The sequence below is a fragment of the Oryzias melastigma genome, linkage group LG9 (genome assembly GCF_002922805.2).
Source record: "Oryzias melastigma strain HK-1 linkage group LG9, ASM292280v2, whole genome shotgun sequence".
NCBI classification, from domain to species: domain Eukaryota; kingdom Metazoa; phylum Chordata; class Actinopteri; order Beloniformes; family Adrianichthyidae; genus Oryzias; species Oryzias melastigma.
In genome coordinates, this window is record NC_050520.1 from 6,646,375 (window position 1) to 6,671,166 (window position 24,792).

The 24,792-nt window shown below is 36.7% G+C and overlaps 1 protein-coding gene and 1 long non-coding RNA gene across 2 annotated transcripts; one reads left to right on the forward strand and one right to left on the reverse strand.

The window, feature by feature from the left end:
- Window positions 1-1,602: 1,602 nt before the first annotated feature.
- On the reverse strand, window positions 1,603-24,485 carry ndufs4 (NADH:ubiquinone oxidoreductase subunit S4). The gene is made up of 5 exons (XM_024275283.2): window positions 24,332-24,485; window positions 20,993-21,071; window positions 3,033-3,205; window positions 2,855-2,928; window positions 1,603-1,780 (listed from the first exon to the last, which is right to left on the reverse strand). The coding sequence occupies exons 1-5, from the start codon at window positions 24,412-24,414 to the stop codon at window positions 1,677-1,679; spliced, it is 513 nt and encodes a 170-aa protein (XP_024131051.1). The 5' UTR covers window positions 24,415-24,485; the 3' UTR covers window positions 1,603-1,676.
- Window positions 2,818-4,404, forward strand: LOC118599115. Its single transcript, XR_004948407.1, has 2 exons — window positions 2,818-2,965; window positions 3,985-4,404. It is a non-coding gene; the product is annotated as an uncharacterized LOC118599115 (long non-coding RNA).
- Window positions 24,486-24,792: the final 307 nt, after the last annotated feature.

Here is a 24,792-nt window from a genome sequence, read left to right on the forward strand (position 1 = left end):
GGGAAGAAAACATCCTGCGTATTAGCGAGACAAGTTAGCCAAACGGTGGCAAAACCCTTTATATTGTAGAGAGATGAACATCCATGAATTTAAAATCCAACTCTCGCGAAATCAGGCCAATCCATCACCATTGCTTCCTGATACCTGTCAACAGCGATTAGTCCGAGTCGGCTCGAGTCACATTTTTAGATGAACTACAGTCGCCAATCAGGGATGAGCCACACTCCTTTTAGTAAAAACAGCTCGGGATAATCTGTCAGTCAAGCTTTGGAGGTGGGGCCCACAAGTTTGTACTGAGGCATCTGATTGGTCAGTTTATAACTTGAATGACGTGTGATAAAGAAAAAATATATTTGAAAAAAAAAATAGAGTTAGAAAGAAGATGTTAAGAAGAAGGTATCAGAACAAGAATGATTATTCTGACAAATAAAATTACTGAAAAATGACTGACTATTTCTCAATGGAAGTCTATAGGATTTTGGAATTAGCAGATATTTCCTGTTTGAAACACAAGAGGGGAAGAGTTGAGCTGTCCAGGGTTTCTACAGTCTATGGGTGGATCCCAAACGTATTCGAGAATGGAGCTAGTGGACAGGTGAAACTGAGGAGACGACTGCAGAAACAAGCAAACAATCTCCTGGTGGAGGTGCAAAAGAAGCAAGCTTTGAACATGGACTATTGAGCACAGACGGAAAAGTGGGCGTGTCTCCAGGAAAGCAAAGAGGATTTTGGACACAGAGATTGATGATGCTTCACAGAGAAAAGAAACGTTCAAAAAAGATCAGAAAACAACATTGTTCCCATTTTTTCAATAAATCCTAAAATGTTCAATGTTGTTGCATTTCTTGACCAAATTTTGCCGCAAAATAAACCTATTAGCCAATCACTATTCTGACGGGTCTCCATCAGACGCCTGTCTGTAATAAACGCCGGGCCGGCTACCAAATTTTTGGAATAAACGCAGGAGTTACTATTGAAAGACATTCCTATAAACAGTTGCAGAGATACGGTGTGTCTACGAGTGTGAGTTACTTGGGTATTACCAGCAACATCTCGAATAAAACTCGTGTTTTTAGGATGTTCTTGTAGCATTTTATCCATTTTAATGTTAGGTTGGGTTTGTTGCGACAGACTGGCGACCTGTCCAGGGTGTACCCCGCCTTCGCCCTTCAGTAGCCGGGATAGGCTCCGGCGCCCCGCGACCCCGAAAGGGACACAGCGGTCAAGACGATGGATGGATGGATGGATGGTTGGGTTTGTGAGGGGCTGCAAGCTAACAGGAGAAAGTGTAAACAAAGGTATGATGGGAAATTAGAGCAGGCTTGCAAGTTTGTTTTTTGTTTTTTTTGTCTAAAATCAACATAATCATGATTAAAAGAGCACTGGAAATGCTTTTAAAATGGATCAAACGACGATCGGAGTGAGACTTTAAGGAGTTACCACGACCCAGAGGACAAAGCATCAGCGGCTTTGACCCGTTTCTTCAGGTTCTGTTGTGATAACGTCTTCCCTTTTGCTGTCACAGAACTCAGAGCAAACTTCATTTATCAGATAGTAGTCAGTAATGAGGTGAGTGGTTGAGAAATAAGCAAGCACGACCCAAATGTTTGATTTAGATTTATATATAATGGTGCATTTATTGACAAGAATGATGCAGGTGGAGGCGGAGCTTCAGTTTACTTGGCGCTTCTCCTGGTCCTCTTGTCCCAGGAGAAGTTCGCTCCGTAGGACTTGACTCGGGGCTTGGAGCTCCTCTTCTCCGTGACTTCGTAGCTCCAGCCTAAAGTGATAAACATCAGCGTGAGTGATGGGCCTCGGAGAGCCATATTTGTTCCCAGGGGACGAGTTCCGACCACAATGAGGTGTTTTGTAGACATCGCCAGGCTGCGTGTTGTCAGAACAACTCTAATCATTTTGGTGGTGCGATAAACAGAGAAAGGCTGTTTCCTTTGCTCAGTTTCAACAAACTTTCACAGATGGTCGACTTCTGAGTCGAAGTGACCCCAACTGGTGTCGGACAGGAAGTGAGGTCAGTGTAATCCTAACTTTTGTTAGCCTTTCTGACCATCAGCGGTTGGTTAAGCCTGAAACCCAAAAACTGAAGCAGGAGCAACTGCCTGGAGAATCACGCAGTTCCAACGGCTGCCACTTCAGGGCGCTACTCCCCAAACCCAACGAGACGGAAAAAAGGAGCACGAAGAAGAAAACTGACTCCTCCCTCTGAAAGTTGCATAATAAGAGCCTGAAAATCCTCAAAATTTACAGACATGCTACAACATTTTTTTTTAATTATGCTTATTAAAATTCATACTTTTCATTATTACTTTTTCTGGTTTGTGAAGTCTGAACCTCATCGTCAGGTGGAGCAAACTATCTGAAGAAGTGAACTCTGGAGTAAATCAAGTCCTTCTGTAAACTAAATCTGACTTAAAGTTAGCGCTGAAAGAGTCCAGAAGATGTGGACAACAAAAAGTATGAAATGAAACATTTTTAGGAAAATAAAGCAAATTCAAAAGAACTTGAATTCAAAGTCTGAGCTTCTTCTTTCCAGCAGGAAATGATTCATCAATAAATACAGAATCACTGTTTTATCATCATTTCAAAGCTTGGCAGATTTACTTAATTAAGTCTTAAATTGAAGGAACTTCATAAACAACAAACAGTTGTGAATGTCTTCAAATGAAGTGTAACAGTAATTAAACTAATGCAAACTACAAAATTAAAAATTACTACAAATTGGGTCCGGTGTGAATGAAGCTCAACGGTCAAAGAGTTCCAGTCCGAAAAAAAAGAGTGTGTAATTTATGTGTTAAAGGGTTAATTTGTTTCTGAATAATTTCTGAAAACATTTTACCATTTTTCTCAGCAAAAGCGATGGCATCTTCCTTTGAGGAGAACGACAGCACCATGTTGGAAAGGGGATCGGCTCTGAAACGCACAATTTGCACAAGTCACAAAAATGGAGGTAAAAATGAAACAAATGGTGGTGTAACTGGGAATAATCCCACTAATGTAAAGAAGGAGGTTCTTACGTGGAGGCCCAGCCCATCAGCGGGTTCTCCCAGCGCTCCCGGGTATCGAAGTCCATCTTCCACTTCTTGAGGCTGTTGTTTCCGGACTGCATGGCCGTTTTGGTGGGCACAAAAATGTGAACTCTACGGGTTTTGATGTGCTCCTCTGGGACTCCTGTCACGGTGGTGATGTCCTGAGGGGAAAGCAGAGGAGACGACTGTGAGCAGCAGATCAACCGCTGCATTTAGGACGATAAATAAAATGTTGACAAGATTTTTATATAAGTGCACTTTTAGAGTTCTTCAATTCTGTTTGAAACTTAACTTTTGTCATTTCTGTTGATAAAAGAATGAAAACTGTTAAAAGACATCACATTTTTTGATTTGACGGTTTTGAATCAGAGAAATGTTCTTAGACGCAAAAAAATATGTTTATTCTTTACGCTCAAGAAGCCAAAACAAATATTTAAATATTTCTTAGCTTTTCACATCAAATTCGTAACCAGTTACATTTCAAGACGATGTTAACTGCTGAGGATTGTCGGTATTGTTCCATAACCGCATAAATAAACAGATATAAATACAATTTTTAAATGAGATACATTTGTTTTTTTTTTTTGTTTTTCTCTATTTTCTAAAAAGTATAGGTAAAAATAATTAAAACATTTACAGGAGCAACTAAGCTGATCTCAATGGTTAAAAAAATAAATTAAGTTTGTAATGTTAATTAGATCTATGATTAAATAAAGTTTAGAAACTGTTTGGCTAAAACTATGAATATATTATCATTGTGTTTCTTCAAGTAAAAAAATATTAAAATAAAGTCATTTAAGTAACAGAAAACTGATTACTGGGGTTTTCTTAAATTAGTATTTATTAAATTATGTCAATGTATTTTTGATTAATTAAAGAATAAAATAATTTAAAAAATGAATACAAGTACCAATTAACTGTAACATTTAAACACCAACAGGGGATACTGTATATTTGCTGGGATAACGTGGATCCTGTGTTTGATCAACCGGACAGCAGAGGGTTCCACCAACAACGTGGCAGAACCCGAGGAACGTCCGACCCGACAGGAGCCGGCGGCTCTGTGGGAAGCAAACTGGAAGCCCAGAGAATCTGTGGCTAACCTCCCGGTCGGTCAGCTCAGCCTCAGATGTCTTTTGTCTCCCCTGACTGCTCGCAGCTCATTAGGGGGCATGAAAGTGGTTGTGACATTAACTGGCTGGAAGGGCTGTGGTCTTTGTTTGGCTTCAGTCCTTTAGTGGAGAAAGTGGTGAGGGGAAAAAAAGGAAGACAATCCTCAACAAACATCCAGGATGAAGAATGCTAGGAAAGTGTGGAAGCAGATTGGTTCAAAGTGTTTGGAGTCTGTGCAAAAAAAAAACAGACTTGTTTCAGCTTTTCAAGCTGAATTCACTGAAACTGTGAAGAGGGCTGAGTTTTTACTAAATAAAATTAACATTTTAAAGCCAGTCACGTGAATTTTGGCTTGAAAATGTTTTTACAAATGTAAAAACTAAAACCTAATTACAGTAAAGCTGCAGGAATCAAGTCATCAGCGATTGGCTGGAGAGAGGAGATTTTCACAATAAGACATTGTTTTATTAGGGTTTTCTTAAGTTGAGATGATACGTTTAATTTCTTTTTAAGGATAAGCAATCAGATTTTTGGATTTAACTGCAGATACAGAGTTCAATACTTAAATAACACATTTTTAAAAATGAACAAATATAATAAACAAATCCTATTTGTCTTTATTTTAATTTTATTAACCTTCTTTTATAATTTACACTTGAACAGAGAACCTTTGTGAAGTGGCTTGAACAAATAAAACAAAAATAGAGCAACTAATAACTAGAAAGATTAGTTAACTATTGACTAGTCATGAGGAAACGTTTGGTGACTGTGGCTTTAATATCTTCAGTGCTATTGAACATTTTTTATCATAAGTGATTGATATCTCCATTTAAATATTCCTAAAAATAAACTTTCTTTTCAAATCATTGTTGTAGCATGAAAATGATGAGTATTCACAATTAGTTCATATCACTGTAACTAATTATCAGTTCTGGTTGTTTTTTTGTTTTTTTTTTAAGATTATGGATTTTTTCAAATCATTTTTTGACAGGTCTTGCACTTTGTAGACGGTCCCTTGACAGCCGTCTCACAGTTTAATTCCCATTAAAAATAATAACCAAAAAATTACATTTTTAAAGGAGACACTAGGTGTCAGTTTAAAACATTTCTCAAAAGAGTTATTAATCCCATATCTTGCTAACATGACTGAACTGTTTTTGTGCTCCACCGTATTCTGCTGCCATTTACAACAGTAAGAAAGTCATTTATTTGAAAAATTAATTTTGAAATAAATAGCACTGATCAAAATAATAAAGCAAATATCAGATCCCTGATTGAGGCACAACAGCCGATTCTGATCGAGTCTGAAACTGCGTGAGAGGGACGAATTTCTGATCACATGATCACATCGGGACATTCCTACTTCTTTTGTTGCAGTTGAACAATAAACTATGTCCAAAACAGGAGGAAGTGACTCATAAAAATTTTATTTAAAATTGAATATTTTCACTGCTGCCCCCAAACAATCTCTCGAACAACATTTTTTACAACAGACGTCTGCAGATGAATCAAATCTGTGAATTATGAAGTTCAAATAAAAGCTAAAATTAAACTGGGATATATTGTAGTGAACAAAAAAATGAATTAAATTCTTTTTTACACAACTTTCCCTTTTTTAATCAAATGAGGATCTTTTTGACATGAATGTCTAAACTTTGCAGTGATGCTTCTTCTATTAAAGACACAGTGGCATAAACTGCGTACTATAGGGCATAAGGAGACACATTTGATTTTATAAAATAAAAAAAAATACGATTATTTAAGTTACAAACATCTATTAATAACCTGGAGTTGAGTAATTTCAACCAATCAAATAAAAAATACTAAAGAAGCCAAACAAACGTAATAGAAGTATCAAATGTTGGGTGAATAGTTGTATTAATTGGAAAAGTACAAAAAGTTAAACAGATACATATTTATAAATGTAAAGTAAGCCATTATAATTAATCATAAACAGACATATTTGCATTTCATTCATGAGACATGAAACCATTAAATGTATTTTTTTATGTGTTGCTTGAGAATGAGTGGGAGGAAACCAACTTATATAGACCTGACAAAACATTTATAAATGAATAAATTACTCAACTATAACATGAAAAAGCAGGATCATGAAATAACGCCGTAGGTGATGTGTAAAAGCAGCAGAGAACCTCAGAAGGAAACCGGAACCTTCCATGCAGGCGGGCTGTTTCTGAGAATGAGGACAGAACTCCGAAACCACAAAAAAGCTCTTGATTAAATCAGTAATAAGAATAAATGTGGAATTGTTGCAGTTTAAGATCCAGCTTTGATCCAAGGGGCAGTTTGGACACAGTATGCATGATAACGTCCATCTGGTTTCACTTAGTATTTTTTACTTTTAATGTAAAACATAACAGACCCTTTTTTAATGTTTTTGAGGTCAAAAGGGTATTCTAATTTTGATGAATGCACTCCAGTAAGTCCCGTCTCTGAGCAAATATTCATGAATAATACACTGTGAGTATGCCTCTGATACAAACCTTAAAGATTTGTTTTAATAATTTAAAAAAATGCTTTTAAAAATGACATTTCCACAAGTTTTTTTAATCATTTTTGAATGTTGGAATTGGTTTATTACAAGAAATCAAAAGAAAAAATACTAAAGAAGACAAACAAAAGACATATTTATACATTTGGATGATAAATTGTAACTTGATTGAGAAATAAAAAAGGAAAGTAAGACAAAATACACTTTAATTCTTTTAAATCTGCATTAAAATAAGAAAAACTGACACAAAAAGAGGAGAAACAGTTTTAGGAACCAAAACGTCCACATGATCAATACAGGAGTGGAGTAACAAAGACAAAAAGGGAAAACATTGAAGCCATTTTCGTGCTTTTGACACACGTTTTCCTCGTATTTCAGTTGATTTTTCTACAGCACAAGAAAGTAGGCCAGTGTGACGCTGTGAGCGAGCGTGGCCGGTGGATATTATGGAGCGAGCGGAGTCCCTTCGGGCTGCTATCAAGGATCTGGTCCAATTCTTATGGGAATTAGCAAACAAGCATTGGGAAGTCGGCGACAAAACACAGACGAACCTCCCAGCTTGCAGACAGCAGCCACCCAAGACTGAAGCATTCCAGGGAGCTCTCCTTTCAATACAAGAATTTTACACATTTCAATGGCCATTAGAACTTCAAAGCATCTAATTTTCATCATTGTCTGTCATCTGCCAGTTGATTTGTAGAAAGGGGGTCATTCTCTAAAAAGCTCGCACAAAAGCCCGCCTCTCTTTTGACAAAGAAGCTTCCAATAGTGTTTTTTTTTTTAGGTCTAGGAAATGACACGTCCAACGGCTAAACCACCGCTGAACCTGGATTTTCCACGCCAAGAAGCAAAGATCGTGTTCAATCATAAACAACATTAAAAAGATTGATAAAATAAAAGAGAAAGGACGGACAAAAGGGGAAGGAAGAGGGGGGGTTCCACGAGTGCTTGGTAATTATTTCCGGCTGCCCTATCTACTTAACCTTAACAATTCCTTCTTGTCACAAAGAGGAGGAAAACATGTTCTCCTCACTCAGAGGGGGTAATGGTTCATGACACAAAAACACACAAGACCGTCTTGAGCCGAAACAAAATTAGATGTCAGGCACTTCTCCAACTCCAGGATCAAAAAATGTTTTTAGAATGTCGCTGGACTTAACTTCAAAAAGATCCGCTTCCACACCGGAGCAAAAATGTTTTGGAGGGAATTCTGTCCATATTTGGAGAGTAAGGAAGACTAAAAATATCGTAGAAAGATCCAAATCAGAGGCTGAAATATTTGAATCTCTTTAGAGAGAATCTTTAGATTATAACAGCAGTGCAAAAGTGTGTTCAGATTTTAAACGACAAGATTATATTAAAAAAAATTCAAGTCTAGACTTGCAATATTTGCATTACACTAAGAACTCGGAGGGTTATCGGCATAACAGGCTCCCACAATCCCCGGATTCACAAAGAGAACGATTGCGGCTGGAATGTGGTGTGTTCCCAGGAGGACTAGAGAGGACCGTCACAAAAGGAAAACCCACACGGTGGGCACTTTTTCTTTTGCCCATGTACAGGAAGCAAAATGAGAACTATCAAGTTTGACACTATTCACAGGGCCTTCACGGGGCCCGACAATACCTGGCTGGGCAGACAGAATGCCGGGCTTAAGAAAGGGGGGAAAGCGGCTGGCAAAGTCTCCGTCACGTGAAAGCGTGTCCATATTTCTGACACCTCCTGGCTGTACGCCAAATAAAGCGGAGAGGCGCTTGTCTCTGTGGGGCTGCTGGGCCCGCGGGACCGCCGAGAGCTGGACCCACTAATGCTCCAGGTCTCAGTCTGAACAACACGGGAGTCTCAAAGTACCTCTTTGTGGAAAAAAAAAAATGCACAAAAGAACGACAAAAGAAACTTTCTATTTTAAGTTTTAAATAATAAAATGCTTAAATAAGTGTATTCATTTGTAGCTCGTTTATAAAAAATATGTTAAGATCTAAACAAATTAATGATAATTGTGGGTAAATATGTAAAGCATTACATATTTTATTGTCTTTTTTTACAGAAATGTCAGTTTATGTTCCATATATAAAAGGAAAAAAGTGAAAACTTTATTAATATTTTTGAGGATTCAGTAAATCTCACATTTGTATCACTTATAGCCAATTATGCTCTATATGTCACTTTTTGAAAACAAAATTCATATAAAAAAGTACATCTTTTTTTAATATTTACTAAGGCGATAAACATTAACACATTAACACACGCGATTAATCAAAAAGAATTAACACGTTAAATTAATCGAAGAAACAGTTCTTCGCTTTAACTCAGACGTTCAGGCTTCCACGCCGTACGTTAAAACATTTAATTGGGTATTATCCCACTTATACTGTGGTCACTTACAAAATAAATAAATACTTAATCGGTTTTTAGTACTTTATTTTTGCTATTTTTGTGGTTTAGATCACTTTTTTAAATTATTTTTGATCCGAGGTCCGGTGTCATATTAGACAAATACATTTTACCCGGTAAAACGTTGAGATAAATCATGATTAATGCCAACACAGAAGTGTGACTGATCAGATTTTTTTTTGTAACCGATTGACAGCAGTAATTAAAAATAAAAGTGTGATTATAAGTGGTCAGCAAATACTGAGACTAAAAATTAAATTTAATTTTTTCCAGGTTTGCAATGAATTAGTTAATTTTTTTAATCAATTCCCGACCCAAATATTTACATAAACTACCCTTTATAATTATCTACAAATCACATTATGTTGCAGAAATTGAAACAAAGTGCTGAACATTAAACGATAAAAATATAATGGAAAAATTAAACGATAAAAATATAATGGAAAAATTCAATAAATAAGTGAATAAAAAGATCAAAACAAAATAAAGGACAGCATAAAGGTAAGAACATGATAAAAGAAAACAGTGAGGGTTATAACATACAATAAAACTTGAAATTAAAGTCAGAGCAACATCTCATGTGAGAGTAAAAGCTTGGCTATAATATATATATATTAGCAGAACATTTCTTTCTATCAGATTCCCGCTCGTCTTTAAAGTTTGCGTCTGCGGGACCTCCAGGTGTGTGCTAAAGACTTCAGCATTGACCTTAGAGAAACAATTGCTGCTGCCCGTCAATCTGGAAAAGCTTATAAAGCCATTTCCAAAAATAATTGTGTGGAAAACATTCGAGACAGTTGCCAGTCTTCCCCCCATGTGTTCCCAAGTTCACCCCAAGGTCAGACTGCTACGGCGAGAAAATCTGCAAAAGGCCAAAGAGCTCCATCCCAGACTCTGCAGGCCTCAGTCAGCATGTTTCAGCCCAGAGCTCTGGATCGTACCATTACGGAGAAATGGGGGGGGCTTCTGTTTGGAAGAAAGCTTAAAATTTGTCACCAAAAAAAATGTGAGTAAGAAAATTAAAAGTATATTAACATAAAGTTAAGACTAAAATAAAAGGTTTAGCATTTAGTTTGTTTGAAGGCGTTAGCTTGAATTCCCAGACAATATTAACCTGTTTTAGAAAGCGTTTTCCTTCAGTCCTATGAGTTACAGGAAGTCCACATCTTTAATCGTCAACAAACCCTTTATTGACTCATTTGTTTTTCCAGGGGAGGAAATCAGCCGTCAGCGAACATTACAGCCTGAACTGCTGAAGACCTGGAGATGTGAGCCGCACGTTGCCTCCCTCTGCAAATGTTCTTCCAGCCACCACTATGTGCGGATTGTTTAATGCATCTTGTCAGTTTCAGATGATTCGCAGCTGCATGTCAACATTTCCTGCAGTTCATTTCCCACAGTTTATACGAGGAGATATCAAACCCAGATTTTGCCTGCCCAGTGATAAAATACTATTTCCATATTCTTTGTTGTCAAATTGTTTTCAGATTGTTCCAAATGAAAGCAGAAATTTTTGTGAGGGAAGGAGTCCCAACTGGGATTTACCCCGAAATGTGGATTATTGATAACAAGAAAGCTAAATTTCACCTTTAGATGCATTTTTGACTGAAAAAAAAGAAAAATCATGTTAAACCGACAAATGAATTTGATGAAAATATCAATAATCTTGGAAGCTTTGAAGAGAGCGGAGAGCCTCCTGGGGTTTGGAAAAATTGAAGCGAGCGGAAGAAACTAACCTTTGAAAACTCTTGGTGAACCGAGAACTACTTTAACTCAATAATGAAAAACTGCCTGTTTGTCTATTCAGGGAAAGGGGCTTTTTAAAGAAAAGAGGACCACATGAGGGGAATTTCACATTTCTTTTGACAATAATCCTCGGTGACTCAATTATTTATTAGAAGACTCATTAAGTCTCTATAAAAGATCGCCGAGCCTGCGCACCATAAAATATATGGAGTTATTATTAAAGCTCTGACAGACATCAGTTCATCTGTCCAACGATTAAAGGATTCTGAGATGTTTTCTATTAGCAGACATGAGCAACAAATTAGACCCAACTGACTTCTTTACTGTGAAGATCTTTCTTATGGATCCATTCTAATCAACATGGTGTTTTTGACATGTTCCCGTGACATTTTTCTGATGATGGAGGACAAGCATAAAGAAAATAAAGCTTCAAATTGCATATCTATATACAAATTGTTGGTCAGAAAATACTGCTCCATTCTGATGCATCCACTTGCAGACATATAGATCCATTAACGTCTTTGTTTTCCTCGTTTGAGCTGGAATCTGGATCAAAACTGTACGGCTGGATAGCTCCAACATTGGTCGACATTTTTTGTTGCACGATTTTGATGTGTTGGGGTTGTACGGGGATGTAAACAGAGAGCTCTCAGCAACGGGGAGGGAAAGAAGGGGCAGCTCCGTGCCAACAGTACCGCTAATTTCTAATGAACTCCTACCGCTCTGCAGAAACTATGTCCAAGAAAACAAAACAGGTTTATTTATTTTGGCCAAAAAATGCCATAACCATTGGGAACACTTTCAAAATAGATTAAAAGATGATTGGAGTGAAATTTTAAGATTTTTTCATAGGAAAATCAACACTAGAGATGCCAAAGTTCTTGGTTTAAAACAAAATCGTGTGTTTTACACCATTAAACTGAATCTTGAGAAAGTGAATCTTTAAATCCTATCTACATATTTTATTTTCTTTATTTATTTTGTGTTTGTTCTATTTAAAAAAAGAAAAAAGAAAATATTTGTATTATTGTTTTATTACTCTAGCTAAAAGGTTTTTCTTTGTTACTTGCTTATTAGCAAATTAAAAAAATGATTTTTCTTAATTTTTTTGCTTTGTACTAAACAAATCATATATTGAAGAGAAACAGAACCCAAAAATTAAAGTTTGAACAAAATTGTGGGGAAAGTGAATCGTTGGCTCCCTACAAAACACACATATATAGTAAAAGTTTTGCAAATAAAAATGACATAAACAGTTTATTTACATATTTTGATCAAAATAATCATAGTCTAAAAAAAAAATTTGACATGAAATGTAAAACGAAAAAGTTTCAAGCAGCATATTTTTTTAGAAATCAAAATCAAACTTTTTTTTTTTTAGCTTTTAAGGTTTTATTTTTCAAAATCATAAATTTTAAGACTTTTTAAGACCCTGCGGGAACCCTGTTTTTTGACAATAGCTTTAAGATTCAATTTAATTTCACAATTGAGGAAAATATAAAGTAATTTCAGAAAAACGTTGTTTAGGTGTGAAAAACAGATGATTTAAACTGAATAAAAGCAGTAAATGTAAGAATTCTCACATAAAAAATGAACAGAAGAGAAGTTTTTGCCTGAAAAGGACACAATAATTGATTTCCAATTACTGAATCAATATTGGATTTTAAACTAAATTTTATAATTAATTCTTAGTTTTAATTTTCTTCCATTTTTATGTCAAAATGAAATATAATTTCCGGAAATTCCACTTTTGCGATGACCCGGCGGCAGTGACGCCACAGCGAAAGTCCAGATCATGATAGCATGAACACCTGTACACCAAAAAGTGCAGCTCTGCAGGTCACGGGGGCGTCCCGGCTGAGTCATGTTGAGTCAGCATGTGCTGAAAGCCCAAACACATCAACCTTTAACCCCTCACTGTCCGGCCCACACCCAGGCCAAGAGCCTCACTCATCGGCCTTCAGCTGGTTTCCACCTTCAGACTTCTTTGAAGAGTAAAAGAAAAAAAAAATCATGGCGGTCTCTGATTGGACATAAGGGGGCTGGTCTATAATGCAAACAAACATTATGTCGCTGGCTCACGTGTGGGAATGATTCAACACGGGAGAACAAAAAGCAGCTGCTGTAAGGGTCATCTTGAATCTCACATTACACATACCAGTGAGGAGCAGACGGCGAGGACCGAGGGGGGGTCATTCACAAAAAAAAAAACGTGCTCGATTGTCCTCTAGTTGTCTCTCCATTATCCTCAGTTTTAAAGCAATATGTCAGGAAACATGTTTCTATTAAATTCGTTTGGAGGTTTTCACAACAAGAACTAAAAATCGGAACAAAGTTTCACAAGCAAACAGCCTCAAAAACAAGAAACCAAGCTTTTAAATTAATGAGAAAGTAAAAACGAAAGTTTTTGTGATAAAATAATATTCCCCAATGGTGCTGGCTTACAACTGATTAATGAATGTGGGTGTGAGCGATCAGCAGCGGCGAGCCTTTTAAGGATCCTGTCTGAAAACACAACACTTAGCAGCTAAACACTTCCTAAAAGTAGCCAGCGCTGACAGAGCCTCTTAAGAGGCTTAGTCTCTATGGAACGGAGTGTTAATGAATGAAATACCATTTAGTGGATGATGCATAATAAAGCCCCTTGTCTGGCACTCTTCAAGGACCAACATCCTCTGACACACTGCTCCAGCCAGAGCCCACCCCCCCCCCGCGTCCAAAAGCGCGCCATATGAGAGAACAACCAGACAAAACAGACACTTAAGTTGTCCATGTGCAAAAGAAGGGAGGAAGGGTGGGAGAGGAGGAAGAGAAAAAGGGGAGTCGGGCTCTAGAGGAGGTCACTGTGGGACGGGACGGAACCAGAATTTACTTCAGATTCTCTACACTTTTTGGATTCCTTTGTCATGTCGTTCTGATAATATTTTATTTAAACCAGACAGAAAAAATAGTGACAACCGTTTATATCTCAATATCTCCTGTCTAATTCATGAAAACAAGAGGAGAGATTTTATATTTCATTTTGACATCTTCACACCATAAGTGGTGCTTTTTTTCTTTAGTCTTGTAATTTGATGTGATTGAGAGGCAAATAATCAATCAAATAGTGTGGGTGCTTTCCATTTCTGATCATGTCAATTAATGAAAAATCAAGAAAATAGCAAAAATAAAGCTAAATTTAAAATCATCGCCTGAAAAACGTACATAAAAGATTGATAATTAGTTTTTAAAGGAAATAGAGAAAAATCTTGAGGCACCTGATGATCCAGGAGGCAACAATTTGATTATGAAACCATTATCAATGCATCCTAAATCTTTACAGTAAAAAAAAAAAGTTTTCTCTTCAGCACAAGACACTAGATCAACATATTACTTACTTTTCTCCCCCAACGTGTATTTGTAAGTCAAGACAAGAGCAATATGTTTAACTTCTATTAGAAGAACATAAAAATGTTTTGTTTGATAATCAAAAATCCTGAATTCAACAAACTTTATCAAAACATAAAAATGTAACATTTTATTAATAGCTTAGCTTTAACAGGAGGTTCTTTCTGATGAAAATCATGCTTTTTGGTGTTTTAGCTTGTTTTTGTGGCATTTTTGTGGAGATATATAAAAAATAAAGTTTAAAATTCTTATTCTAATTGTTGTGAATCAGGAGCAAAAAAAATACACAATTTGTAATGTAGAATATACGCTGGGTATAAGCAGCACAAGCTCACTTCTCTGCCTAAAAAAATAGAGAGTGCCGGGGAGGAGAATGGGGGCGGGGTTGCCAACGGCTCCTCCCACAACTCAGAGGCAAATTATGAAAGAACTTCTACCGCTCTGCAGAAACTATGTCCTAGAAAATGACACTTTTTTTGTCTAAAAACAACATAATCATAATTAAAAAAAAAAGAAAGAAAACTTTTAAATTAGAGCAAAAGGTGATGATTTTTAATTAAGTTAAATGAAAATAATTAGTGTCTAGGTAGCAGCTGAGCGCAATATTATGGTGTGGAAGAGTACAATATGATTGTGTCTGTTTGTTGTGTTCACTAAATACTTAATTTTGGTACGACTCAACTTACACAAAGCTCTTTGACAGTCAACATTAAAAAGCCAACATGCTTTCAAGCATTAGCTTTAAGCAGAGTTGGTCATGTTTGTGTGTTCTTCAAAATGTCTGAATGAAAAATGTGCTGCACAATTAGGTTATTTGTAAATTTTCATTGTTTTATTATTTAATGCTCAAAAACAATTCAGAATCATTTACAGATCATAATCAATGCATCCAAGTATTGATATACAGTAGGTCTCATTAGAAGCTGCTGAACTTAAAAATGTGCCATTTATTAGAAAAAACTTTTGCTTTTAAAAAAAAATCTTTATAAAAAGCAACAATCATTTGCTTCTTTTCTTCTGTTGAAACGACATAAAAGCCTTCAGGTTATTAACATTTTTGATTTATTTCCTCCTTTGTTCACAAACTGATAAAAAGTTAGCATGAAAAATAGTTTGGTCAAACTGCTTCCAAACACGATAAGCGCCTTCGCCGTTTACATGGAATATCAAATAAAATTCTCTGGTTAGGGCCTTTTCAAAACACGGAATTATTTTGTTTGAGAATCTGTCAGTCAAGATAATTCCTGACTGTCAGGCGCAGGAATTTTTCAATCTGATCCCCATTTAGGTCTTCTAAAAACAACCACCAACAGGCTGATGGGCTCAGCTGCTTTCCTGCAGTCAGGCCCCCACATCTTGTGCCCAGATGTGAAATCATTTACCAAACAAGCGGTGCGCTCTGAATTCACTAGAAACCAAGGATTTCAAATTAGCAAACACAACATGCCAAGATTCAAATGGGCCCAACAATTATAATACTCTTTTCCTCTGCCCATTTTCCTCCCTCCTCCTCCTCCCTCAATTCCCTGCAGCCTAATAACTGTCCTCCTCCGTCTCGTAAAACCCCACTGCCTTTAGAGAACTCTATAACAAGGCTTCACAAGCGCTTTAAGATTATGGTGTTGTCTTTATGTGGAGAGAGGGAGCACACTTGGCCATGGTTGAAGTAGGAGTAGACGTTCAGACACTAAGGCGTAAGTGGGAGACGTCCTAATGCTTTTCTGAAGCAGCTGTTCTGCTTACAACCACAGCTGTTTCTGCAGCGGGCCGGAGTGTAAATCTAAAGAGCTGACTCTAATTGACTGAGGTCGCACACAGTCTGTGTATCAGTGGCCAGCGAGCCGGACCCTGGGAGCCGCCCAGCATGCTTAATCAAACAGTAATTACAAACAAAAGCAGGTCAGCATGGGCACCCCATGGAACAGCTTTGGGCACTGCATCTCCATCACGCAGGTCTTTTGGTCTGGCAAGCTTCCAGAATTTCAGGCTGTGGCGTCAGAGGGAACGCTCATAATGAATTCCAATGTCAGATTTCACTTTTGAGCAAAGATAACAATTAAGATCAACAATGAACCTCTGTTTTAATCATTCAGTTCAGCTGAAGACACCGTTAAACTGCATTTACAGCTAAATAGCAGCACATCACTTAAGACTGAACATAGAGTAAATGATTAAATTCTTAATATGTTTTGGGGAAAAATGTGTTTTTACTTTTAAAGTAGGTTTTGCATTTCCTTAAAGCCCCTTGTCAATCAAACTCTCACAGACAGACTCTGTTTGAATGAATGATCTTCTTTCCATCACAGCAACTCTGCTGCACATGCACTAAACCCTCATCTGTTCCGGCTAACGTGTCTCGTTCAGGTTCTGGAGAAGAGAAGAGGGTATCTGAAAACCAGATGCTAGAAAACGCTCAGACTAATGACGCAGCTATTGAAACGGGCGTGCAAAGGTCTCTTCTTCCCCTGTGCACGCTTAGGTGTGTGAGACATGATCAGAGTTGGAATTTTGGTGCAAAACTGTACGACTGGATTGATCCAATATTGTTAAAGCTAATGTTAGCTTGAAGCTATAAGCTTGCACGAGCGGTCAAACAGAGCTCTCATCAACAGGGAGGAGGCGAGTTGCTCTGTGTCGACATAAAATCCACAAATCTGAATTGTATTAACTTCCGAGTTGTGGGCGGGACTATTGGTGCGGATAAAGCCCCATCATCCATCTGTTTACACACTCTCCTGCTAATTTACAGCCCCTTACAACCCAAACATAGCATTACCGGTGCAACAAAAATGGCAAACAATATTGGAGTTGTATAGTTCTGAACCAGATTCCAGTTCAGACGAAGAAAATGAAGACGTACATGAATGAATGGGAATGAAGTGGAACAGGGAACTTGTGGCCCGCCGATTGTAGCTTCTACATCACAGCTACCAGCTTTTCAAATGACCCTTTTTTCAGTTCTGAATGCAATTCAAACCTTAACTTTCATCAGAAAAATGCCATCCGAGCATGTTAAAAACATGATTTTGATTTAAATCTTTTTGGAGGAAAAGTGTTTTTCTTTGTTGTAAATTTCCTCAAAGTTTCTCGCATTCTCTGAGCGGCATCGGAAAACACAAACAACAAAGGACAAGATAATGAGTATTGCAGACGAACGTTCAGACGGAGCTCTTTTGGAGCGAATTCAAAACACGATTTGCCCCGGCCAAAACGCAATCTCGTCTAAATGAGCTTATTCAGAAAAATCCTCACAGCACAACAAGCAGCACACCCCCCGTTCTCCTCGGGCCGGTCCAGAGATGGCGCGTTCACCCGCCATAACCTCTTAACTGATGGAGATCTTTGTGCGGTTGCTCTAACCAAAAAAGCAATTCACACTTATTGACCGCCGGATGAAAGACGAGCGAGCGGACAATCGCTAAATGCCCAAAAGGAAGAGTGCTCTCAATGCCCTCCTCCATGTGAGACAGAGAGCACTGTACTGTAAACAGCTGAGGGCCTCTCTTTCTGGCCTGTCTGGGTGAGCATTAGAGTACGTCCCGCCGCTGCCAGCAACAGTATGCCACAAAGGAAGCTCTGTGGCCAACAAGCACTGAAGTGCCCACTGTCTTTTTCACGAGTCTCAGGGTGTCTCACAAACTTTTTGCATGCAAGCGTCTTTTCTTTCAACCACCCCCCCTCTCCATTTTTGGAGGCCCTCTTTTCCTCTACTCTGCTGTTCCTCTCAGTGGCCCCTACTGAGAGGACAGAGACAGACACTCCGCCCAGCCAAAGGTTTGTCTGCCAGTGTGGCCAGCTTTGGTCTGGGACAAAAGCCCACTGACGCTGCCCACAGTGCCCCCCCCCAACCTCCAGTCCACATCAGAATCCCACATTCCCCTAAAACTTTCTCAGTTATCGTCTATCTCCTTCGTCTTTCAATAAGAAAGCACTGACTTCAAAGACGTTTTTGTTTGGCGGAGTCGCTGCAGCGCTAAACTTTCAGCCACTTCAAATGCGGGCTTATCAGTGTTTAGGCTGCGCTTCGGCGCCTAATGAAAACAGGCTCCAAAAGGCCCGGCCCGGTCCGGTCCGGTGAAGGTCATGAGCTGAAAAGCTGAACGTTCTGAGCTGCTTCACCACAGCTGCACGGGTGGTTCTCTTCAAAACAAGGGGGTGACTTGATTTGTCCCACAGAATCTCATCCTTTATTCAGGTTGCATGCACCTGCACGGCGCTCCAAAATCCTGACTTTTATTAAAAGATAAGATCCAAGAATTAAAAACATGGTTTGGGTGTTTTCAAACATGTTACTGTGGCAATGGGGGACATATATTAAGAGAATTAAGCTTAAAGTTGCATTTTTGAATATTTATTCATTCAGTTGGTTTTGAATCAAGAGCAGATGAAAAAATACAGTTTGAAAAGGAGCTGAAAATGCGCCACAAGCTCCCTACTCTGAGGAAGTGGGGGCGGGGTTGATCCACGGCAACTCAGAGGTGAATATCTAAGTACTGCTGCTCTGCAGAAACTATGTCCTAGATAATTATAATAAAAAGACCCAATCGAATGAAATTGTGTTTTTTGTCATGACAGGAGAGAGGACAAAAAGAAAATGATGTTTTTATTAAATTTTGGCTAAAAAATGCATAATGACAAATAAAAGACCACTGGAAGAGCTTTAAAAATAGATAAAAAAAATGATGGGAGTGGGTTTTTATAGAACAAAGCCAATTAATCCATGAATTTTTATTTTAAGTTGTGTAAGTTTGAATATAAAGCTGATGAATTCTGACTGTTGCACCAACACAAAGACTAGAACAAAGAATAAAAAAGAATCAGTCAAACCACATTTCCACCACTTGGTGAGTGTGAAATTAGTATGAAAATCTGCACATGTAAGTGCTTTTATTGTGTTCTGTTTCCACAGCCACAATAACAGAGTGTCCAGACACTTAATTAGCCTCAGATGCTGAAGAAATGTCATGATTTTACCCACCAAAAAACCTCCTTCCGTTATAAGAAGACACTAGAGTTACTGTTTGCTGATTGTACTTTTGTAGTTGTTGCAGATCGAGATGCTCAGCTGTGTGTGAACTGAAAGCTCCTTCTTTTTGCTGGTTTGTTTGGTTTAATTCAATTTAGGTTTGAAAATGTACGATTTGACTTTGGATTCAATCAAATATTCATTAATTTTATGAATTTTCCATCTTGAAAGTAATTTCGTTTGGCTATGAATAAACAGTTTTCACATAACTAATGATTTGCTCTGAGCAAAGCTGGAATTTCCAAATATAAAATGAAGAATTCGCACATAAAAGACTAGCAGTGAGGCTGTTTTGTCCTAAACTTTTATGTTAAATTTAAATTCACATACAGGATAAACCATCCCAGCAATAATTATGGAAAAGAAAAGCTTGAATCTGGAAGGATGTGATTGTCGAGAGCTTAAAAGAGAATAGGGACAGAGATGTTATAATATATTTGAAATTAACTGAACTTGTGAGAATAAAACACCAGTCTGGGAACACGTCACACCACAATAACGTGTTCCATCTCCTTAGTAGGAACAGTTTGCACCATTTAAACAGAAACAAGCCACTGCGTTTGTTCCCACGTCAGGGAAGGGAAACCACATCCCTTTGCTGACAGATTGTTCAAAATCATGTGACCTTTTATAAAAGTCTAAAGTAGAAAAAAAAATTGGAAGTCAGCTCATAAAACAGCCAGCCGTCTCTGCTGGAATACAAACACTTTTGGTCAAAGTGAACGTATTTCATTTTCCAAGTTTCAAATTGTGTTTCAGTTTATTGTGTTCAGCATAAATTATAATGAGGGAAGCAAATATCAAGACTGGTTGCTATGTGACCTTTTTAATATGGCGTGAGGATTTCCATCACCCCATGTGACCTGAGAGTCAAAGAGTTCATGTCAGACATCGAGTGTTTCTGTAATTGATCACAGCCGATATTTAGTCATTAATAACTTTGGAGTGACATATGGAAGAAGCAATGACACAGCAAAGCTGGGCTTTCTTATTTACGTTCCAATGCCAGTTTTTAATATAAATTTAACTATTAATCTAAACTATATATTTATAATAAAATATATTTATGTGTTTAAATGTTGTTGGGGCTTTATAGCATTTATGAATTCATTCAGATTGCTGTGAATCAGGTGAAAAAAATGCTTGAAAAAGAGCTGAAAATGAGTTCCTGCTCTTAACTCTCAGCAACGGGATGAGGAAGTGGGGGCGGGGTTGCTCCACGCCAACTCAGAGGTGAATTTCTATAGAAGTATTGCCGCTCTGTAGAAACTATGTCCTAGAAAATGACAAATTAAAAAACATTTTTGGCTAAAAATGTCATAATCAAAATTAAAAGATCACTTGGAAAACTTTAGAGGACCCAGTCTGATGAAATTGTGTTTTTTTTTTCTCAAAAAGAACATTTCACGACACACTTTTTTAAAAATTTTGGCTAAAAATGGCAAAATCACAAATAAAAGACCACTGTAAAAGCTTTAAAAATACTTTTTTTTAACGCTGTTTGGATAATTAAAAAACTCAACATGTAAATGAGGAAGTTAACCAATTTAATCCATTTTTGTGACTTAAATAACAGTATTTTAAAAAAGCTGCAAAAACAGAGAAAACTGAGCCAAACGCACAAAACTGATGCATTGTTACAAAAGTCTTCTGTTGATTTTGGCGGCACTTTACAAAAGGTTTGAACAATTTTCCAGCAGAGTAATTTGGAGAGCAACCATGAAACAAACAAAAAATCTGTGTGTCACGCCGAACAGGAGGGGTCCTTACCAATTTCTCATCAACTGTAATAAGTTGTGTGTCTTGTCCTGATTTCCCTGCCAGCCTCGGTGCTGACGTGCATGTAGACCTGAAAAACAGACAACATTACACTCAAACACACAACAAAGAGGCAAATTACTCGAACCGGTCTGAAACCGCTGATGCTCTTAGAGGATGTGGTGGCGTGAGGATTCAATTAAAAAAAAAAAAAAAACAACAAGACAGGAATCCCCCCACCCCCGACTTATTAGTTCTGTCTGCTGCATCAGAGGCAGACTCTCGCTCTCATCCTAATAACAGGACATCCTTCATGCTGTCTGTGGTCAACTGTTCAGTGAGGACTATGAGGCTCTTTGTGAAAGTGCAGCTGTGTCCCGTCGCAGACGGCGGAGTGTCATCACCACTAAGCTGGCCTAATAATCGAAATTAAACCTTCTTCTTCTTTTTTTTTTTTTTTGAAAACCAAATTAAAAATCCTCATCCCATTATCAAGTTTTGTGTTTCACTGAAGCCATTAAGGTCTGAAAGGACATTTCTATTTGAATGCTTCAGAGATGTGTCAGAGAAAAATCAGTATTTTGACCTGTAGGGGAGAAAAACTCTTTGTTTGCAACAATAAATCAATCAAAGGACGAAAGCAACACAGATTAATCAAACGCACAAATCTTTTGAATCTTTTAAAGTAATGGGAGGAGCCTATGTCTTGATTTAAAAACACATTTCAAGGTTATAACTTCTTATACGAGGATTTGAAACCGATAATAATATAGTTGGTATTTTAAGAGCTGTTGTTGGTTAGGTTCAGTAATTATTTTACTTCTACTGACACAGCAGTTCCAATAGCACTTCTGTCTGCTGTTAAAGGTCAAGGTTCAAAGAAAGTTAATTGATATAAAATCCAACTATAACTTTGTGGACATTGACAAACAGTAATTTAAGCCTCACTGATGAAAAAAATTATTAGTTAACCACATGCTTTGAAACAAACAGCTACTAATTACAATGAGATAATAGGTCTTTAGAAAGTTATTAGAAAAAACACACTTATTGAAGCTGTTTTGGTTTCTTAACTATCATATTACTTTTAAACACATGCTTATTTATTAAAATGCACAGTTGATTATCATGTTGGTACAAAAATCTAAACTAGAAGGAATTTTGAGAGCTCAGATCAAATTCTGAACACATACCAGTGAGTCTCTAGTTTAGAGCATCATTTCAGTTTTGATTAATTAATTAATTATAAGTGAATTCTAACTTTGTTTGCCAGAAACAACAGGCCAACGCAGTTTTACAAATGATTTAAATTGATATTTCCATCCTTATATGAGTAATTACTATATGTAATAATTTCCTACATAAAAACAAAAATGTTTATTGAAAGATGAAAGAGGAGCTAAACAAAAAGTTCTAAGAGTGGCATTCACAAAGTAACTATTTATGTTACTTTTGATAACATCTTTCAATTAATTAAAGAATATATATTTAAAGTAAAATTATATCGTATTTATTGTGCTTTTTTATTTTATTATCGTTTGTTCTTATCTAGTGTCCTTAAGTTACTTGAAAGTTGCTGTAAAACATTTTTTTGACTATTATAATATTTTTTTGTTGTAATCTTGTGTTAATTTGCAAAAAACCTAACACTTTTCCAACATTTTTACTTGTAATAAAACCACTGTGGTTGTGGCATTGTGGTCAGTAATGACTCAGCCCAAAAACAAACTAAATATGCTGCAGCGCCTCCTAAACCAAAAGATTAACCAATGAATACTTAAGATGTTATTCTTCAATTCTGAAACGGTCATAAGACATTAACATTAATGTTAAAAAAACACTTGTTCATGCATCTTAAATGTAAAAAAAATAAGTATTTAAGTAATAAAAATAATATTTTAGCTTGTCCTGATATTTTTATGATAATTTATAATTCTTTGGAATACATTTATACGCTGCCTCACATTTGCTTGTACAAGGGTAAAGAGGTCAACCTCTGATTGGACGATTGAAGGTGCAGTTCCTGCTTTGCCTGCCCATGAGTTGAAGTTTCCTTGGGCAAGACACTGAACCCCACGTTGCCTCTGGTAGTCTGGCTGGTGCACCATCAGTGTGTGAATGTGTGAATAGAACCTATGACTGTAAAGTGCTTTTGACCTTAACCAAGGTAGAAAATTGCCATATAAATATACACCATTTACCATATATTACTAATACTCTTACAATTTAAATGACATCATTTAAAAAATAACAGTGTCACAAGTAAAGGAGGCTGAGAGCTAGCTTACATTAGTTTTAACATAATAAATTAGTAAATGTTGTAAGATTTCTGTACTGTATTACGGGTAGTACCTATTAATTCTCAATAATCAACAGAAAATGCAGTTTGTATTTATCCATAGTGCTTTACCAATGTAAATATATATAAAAATTAAATATTTTGTCAAATAAATTAGAATAGATAAGGTATAACGGTTAGTAACAAGTATTGTGCAGTACAAGTACAGCAACAAGTAATGTAGCGTCAATTATTCTGGCTGCTTCAGATAGTAAACATCTTATAAATGGAAAGGTGCACCAGATTAATGTAGGATTTATACAAAATGTACGTGGTTAAACAGTTAATCAGAGTTACATTTCAAAACTCCTTAGTCAATCAATATTTTTGTCATAAATAACATTGTCACAGCTTTCTTTTGTGGTATATAAGTTTTGTGTGTTCCTAATATCTTATAGCAGCATGGAAATATGGTGAAACCGCAGTATAAAATGACTTTTGACATATATGATTGATTTTTAATGTAAATGATTTTAAACTAAACTTGAAAACTACATTATGTGTAAAAAATAATCATTGATTTGCTGCAGAATGTTAGCTTACATACAGACTCCATTAATACTGAAAGGTTAGCAGCTCTAGGAAACTCCTTCATCAGATTAGATTTATTTTTCAGTGTAAACCCCTGATGCAACGACAGTGATTAGAAACGGTTTGTGGCACAAAAAAACAAGGTACTGTGTTTATTTCGATGATGATAACGTTGATGTAGCGTTAGCTAACTAGCTAGCTACGTTTTTGGAAGCATACAATGACAATAATAATACACGATTTGTGAGAAAATAAACAAGTATAAATAAAGTTAAGAGACTTAACTTGCTCGACTGATCACGCAATTCTGAGACTTTGCTTCTTCGGGGTTTAATACAGCAGATTGATCTGACAGTAGTTAGCCGACATTCAGATACCTTGTCGTCCAAGCTAAACACACCCCGAGCTAAATTATTAAATTACATTCCGCTAAAAGGCAAAGTTAAGTATATAAAGCAATAATTAATCTCACAATAAATTACCTGAGGGGATTCAAGAGCCATTTAGAAGAAACATTGGCTGTAAATAGACGTCCTAAACCGACGAGTGACATTGAAGACGCCATGTTTGTTGTCAACAAAGACGGACGGCAACCGCCAAGGTACAAACAGAACGAGAATATGAAAATCGAAAGAAAAATCACAAAATGATCTTTCTTTTCCTCTCGGCATTTTTCGTTTTGTTTTAATAAAATTAGCTATAATTATAATATTCAATATCAAAAAATATTTAAAATTCTGAAGTTGTTTTGTCTGTTACATTTATGTTTCATTAATGGTTTGCTTTACTAGAAAAAAATTAGGGCTACATTTGACAAACTTTCAGAATAAAATGTATTTTTTGGATTAACTGATTAGGTTTGTGATGCAAAATACATATTGGCTCATTAGAATAGCTTTATTAAAAAAAATAGTGAAACACTTGCATTTTTAATCATTTGTTT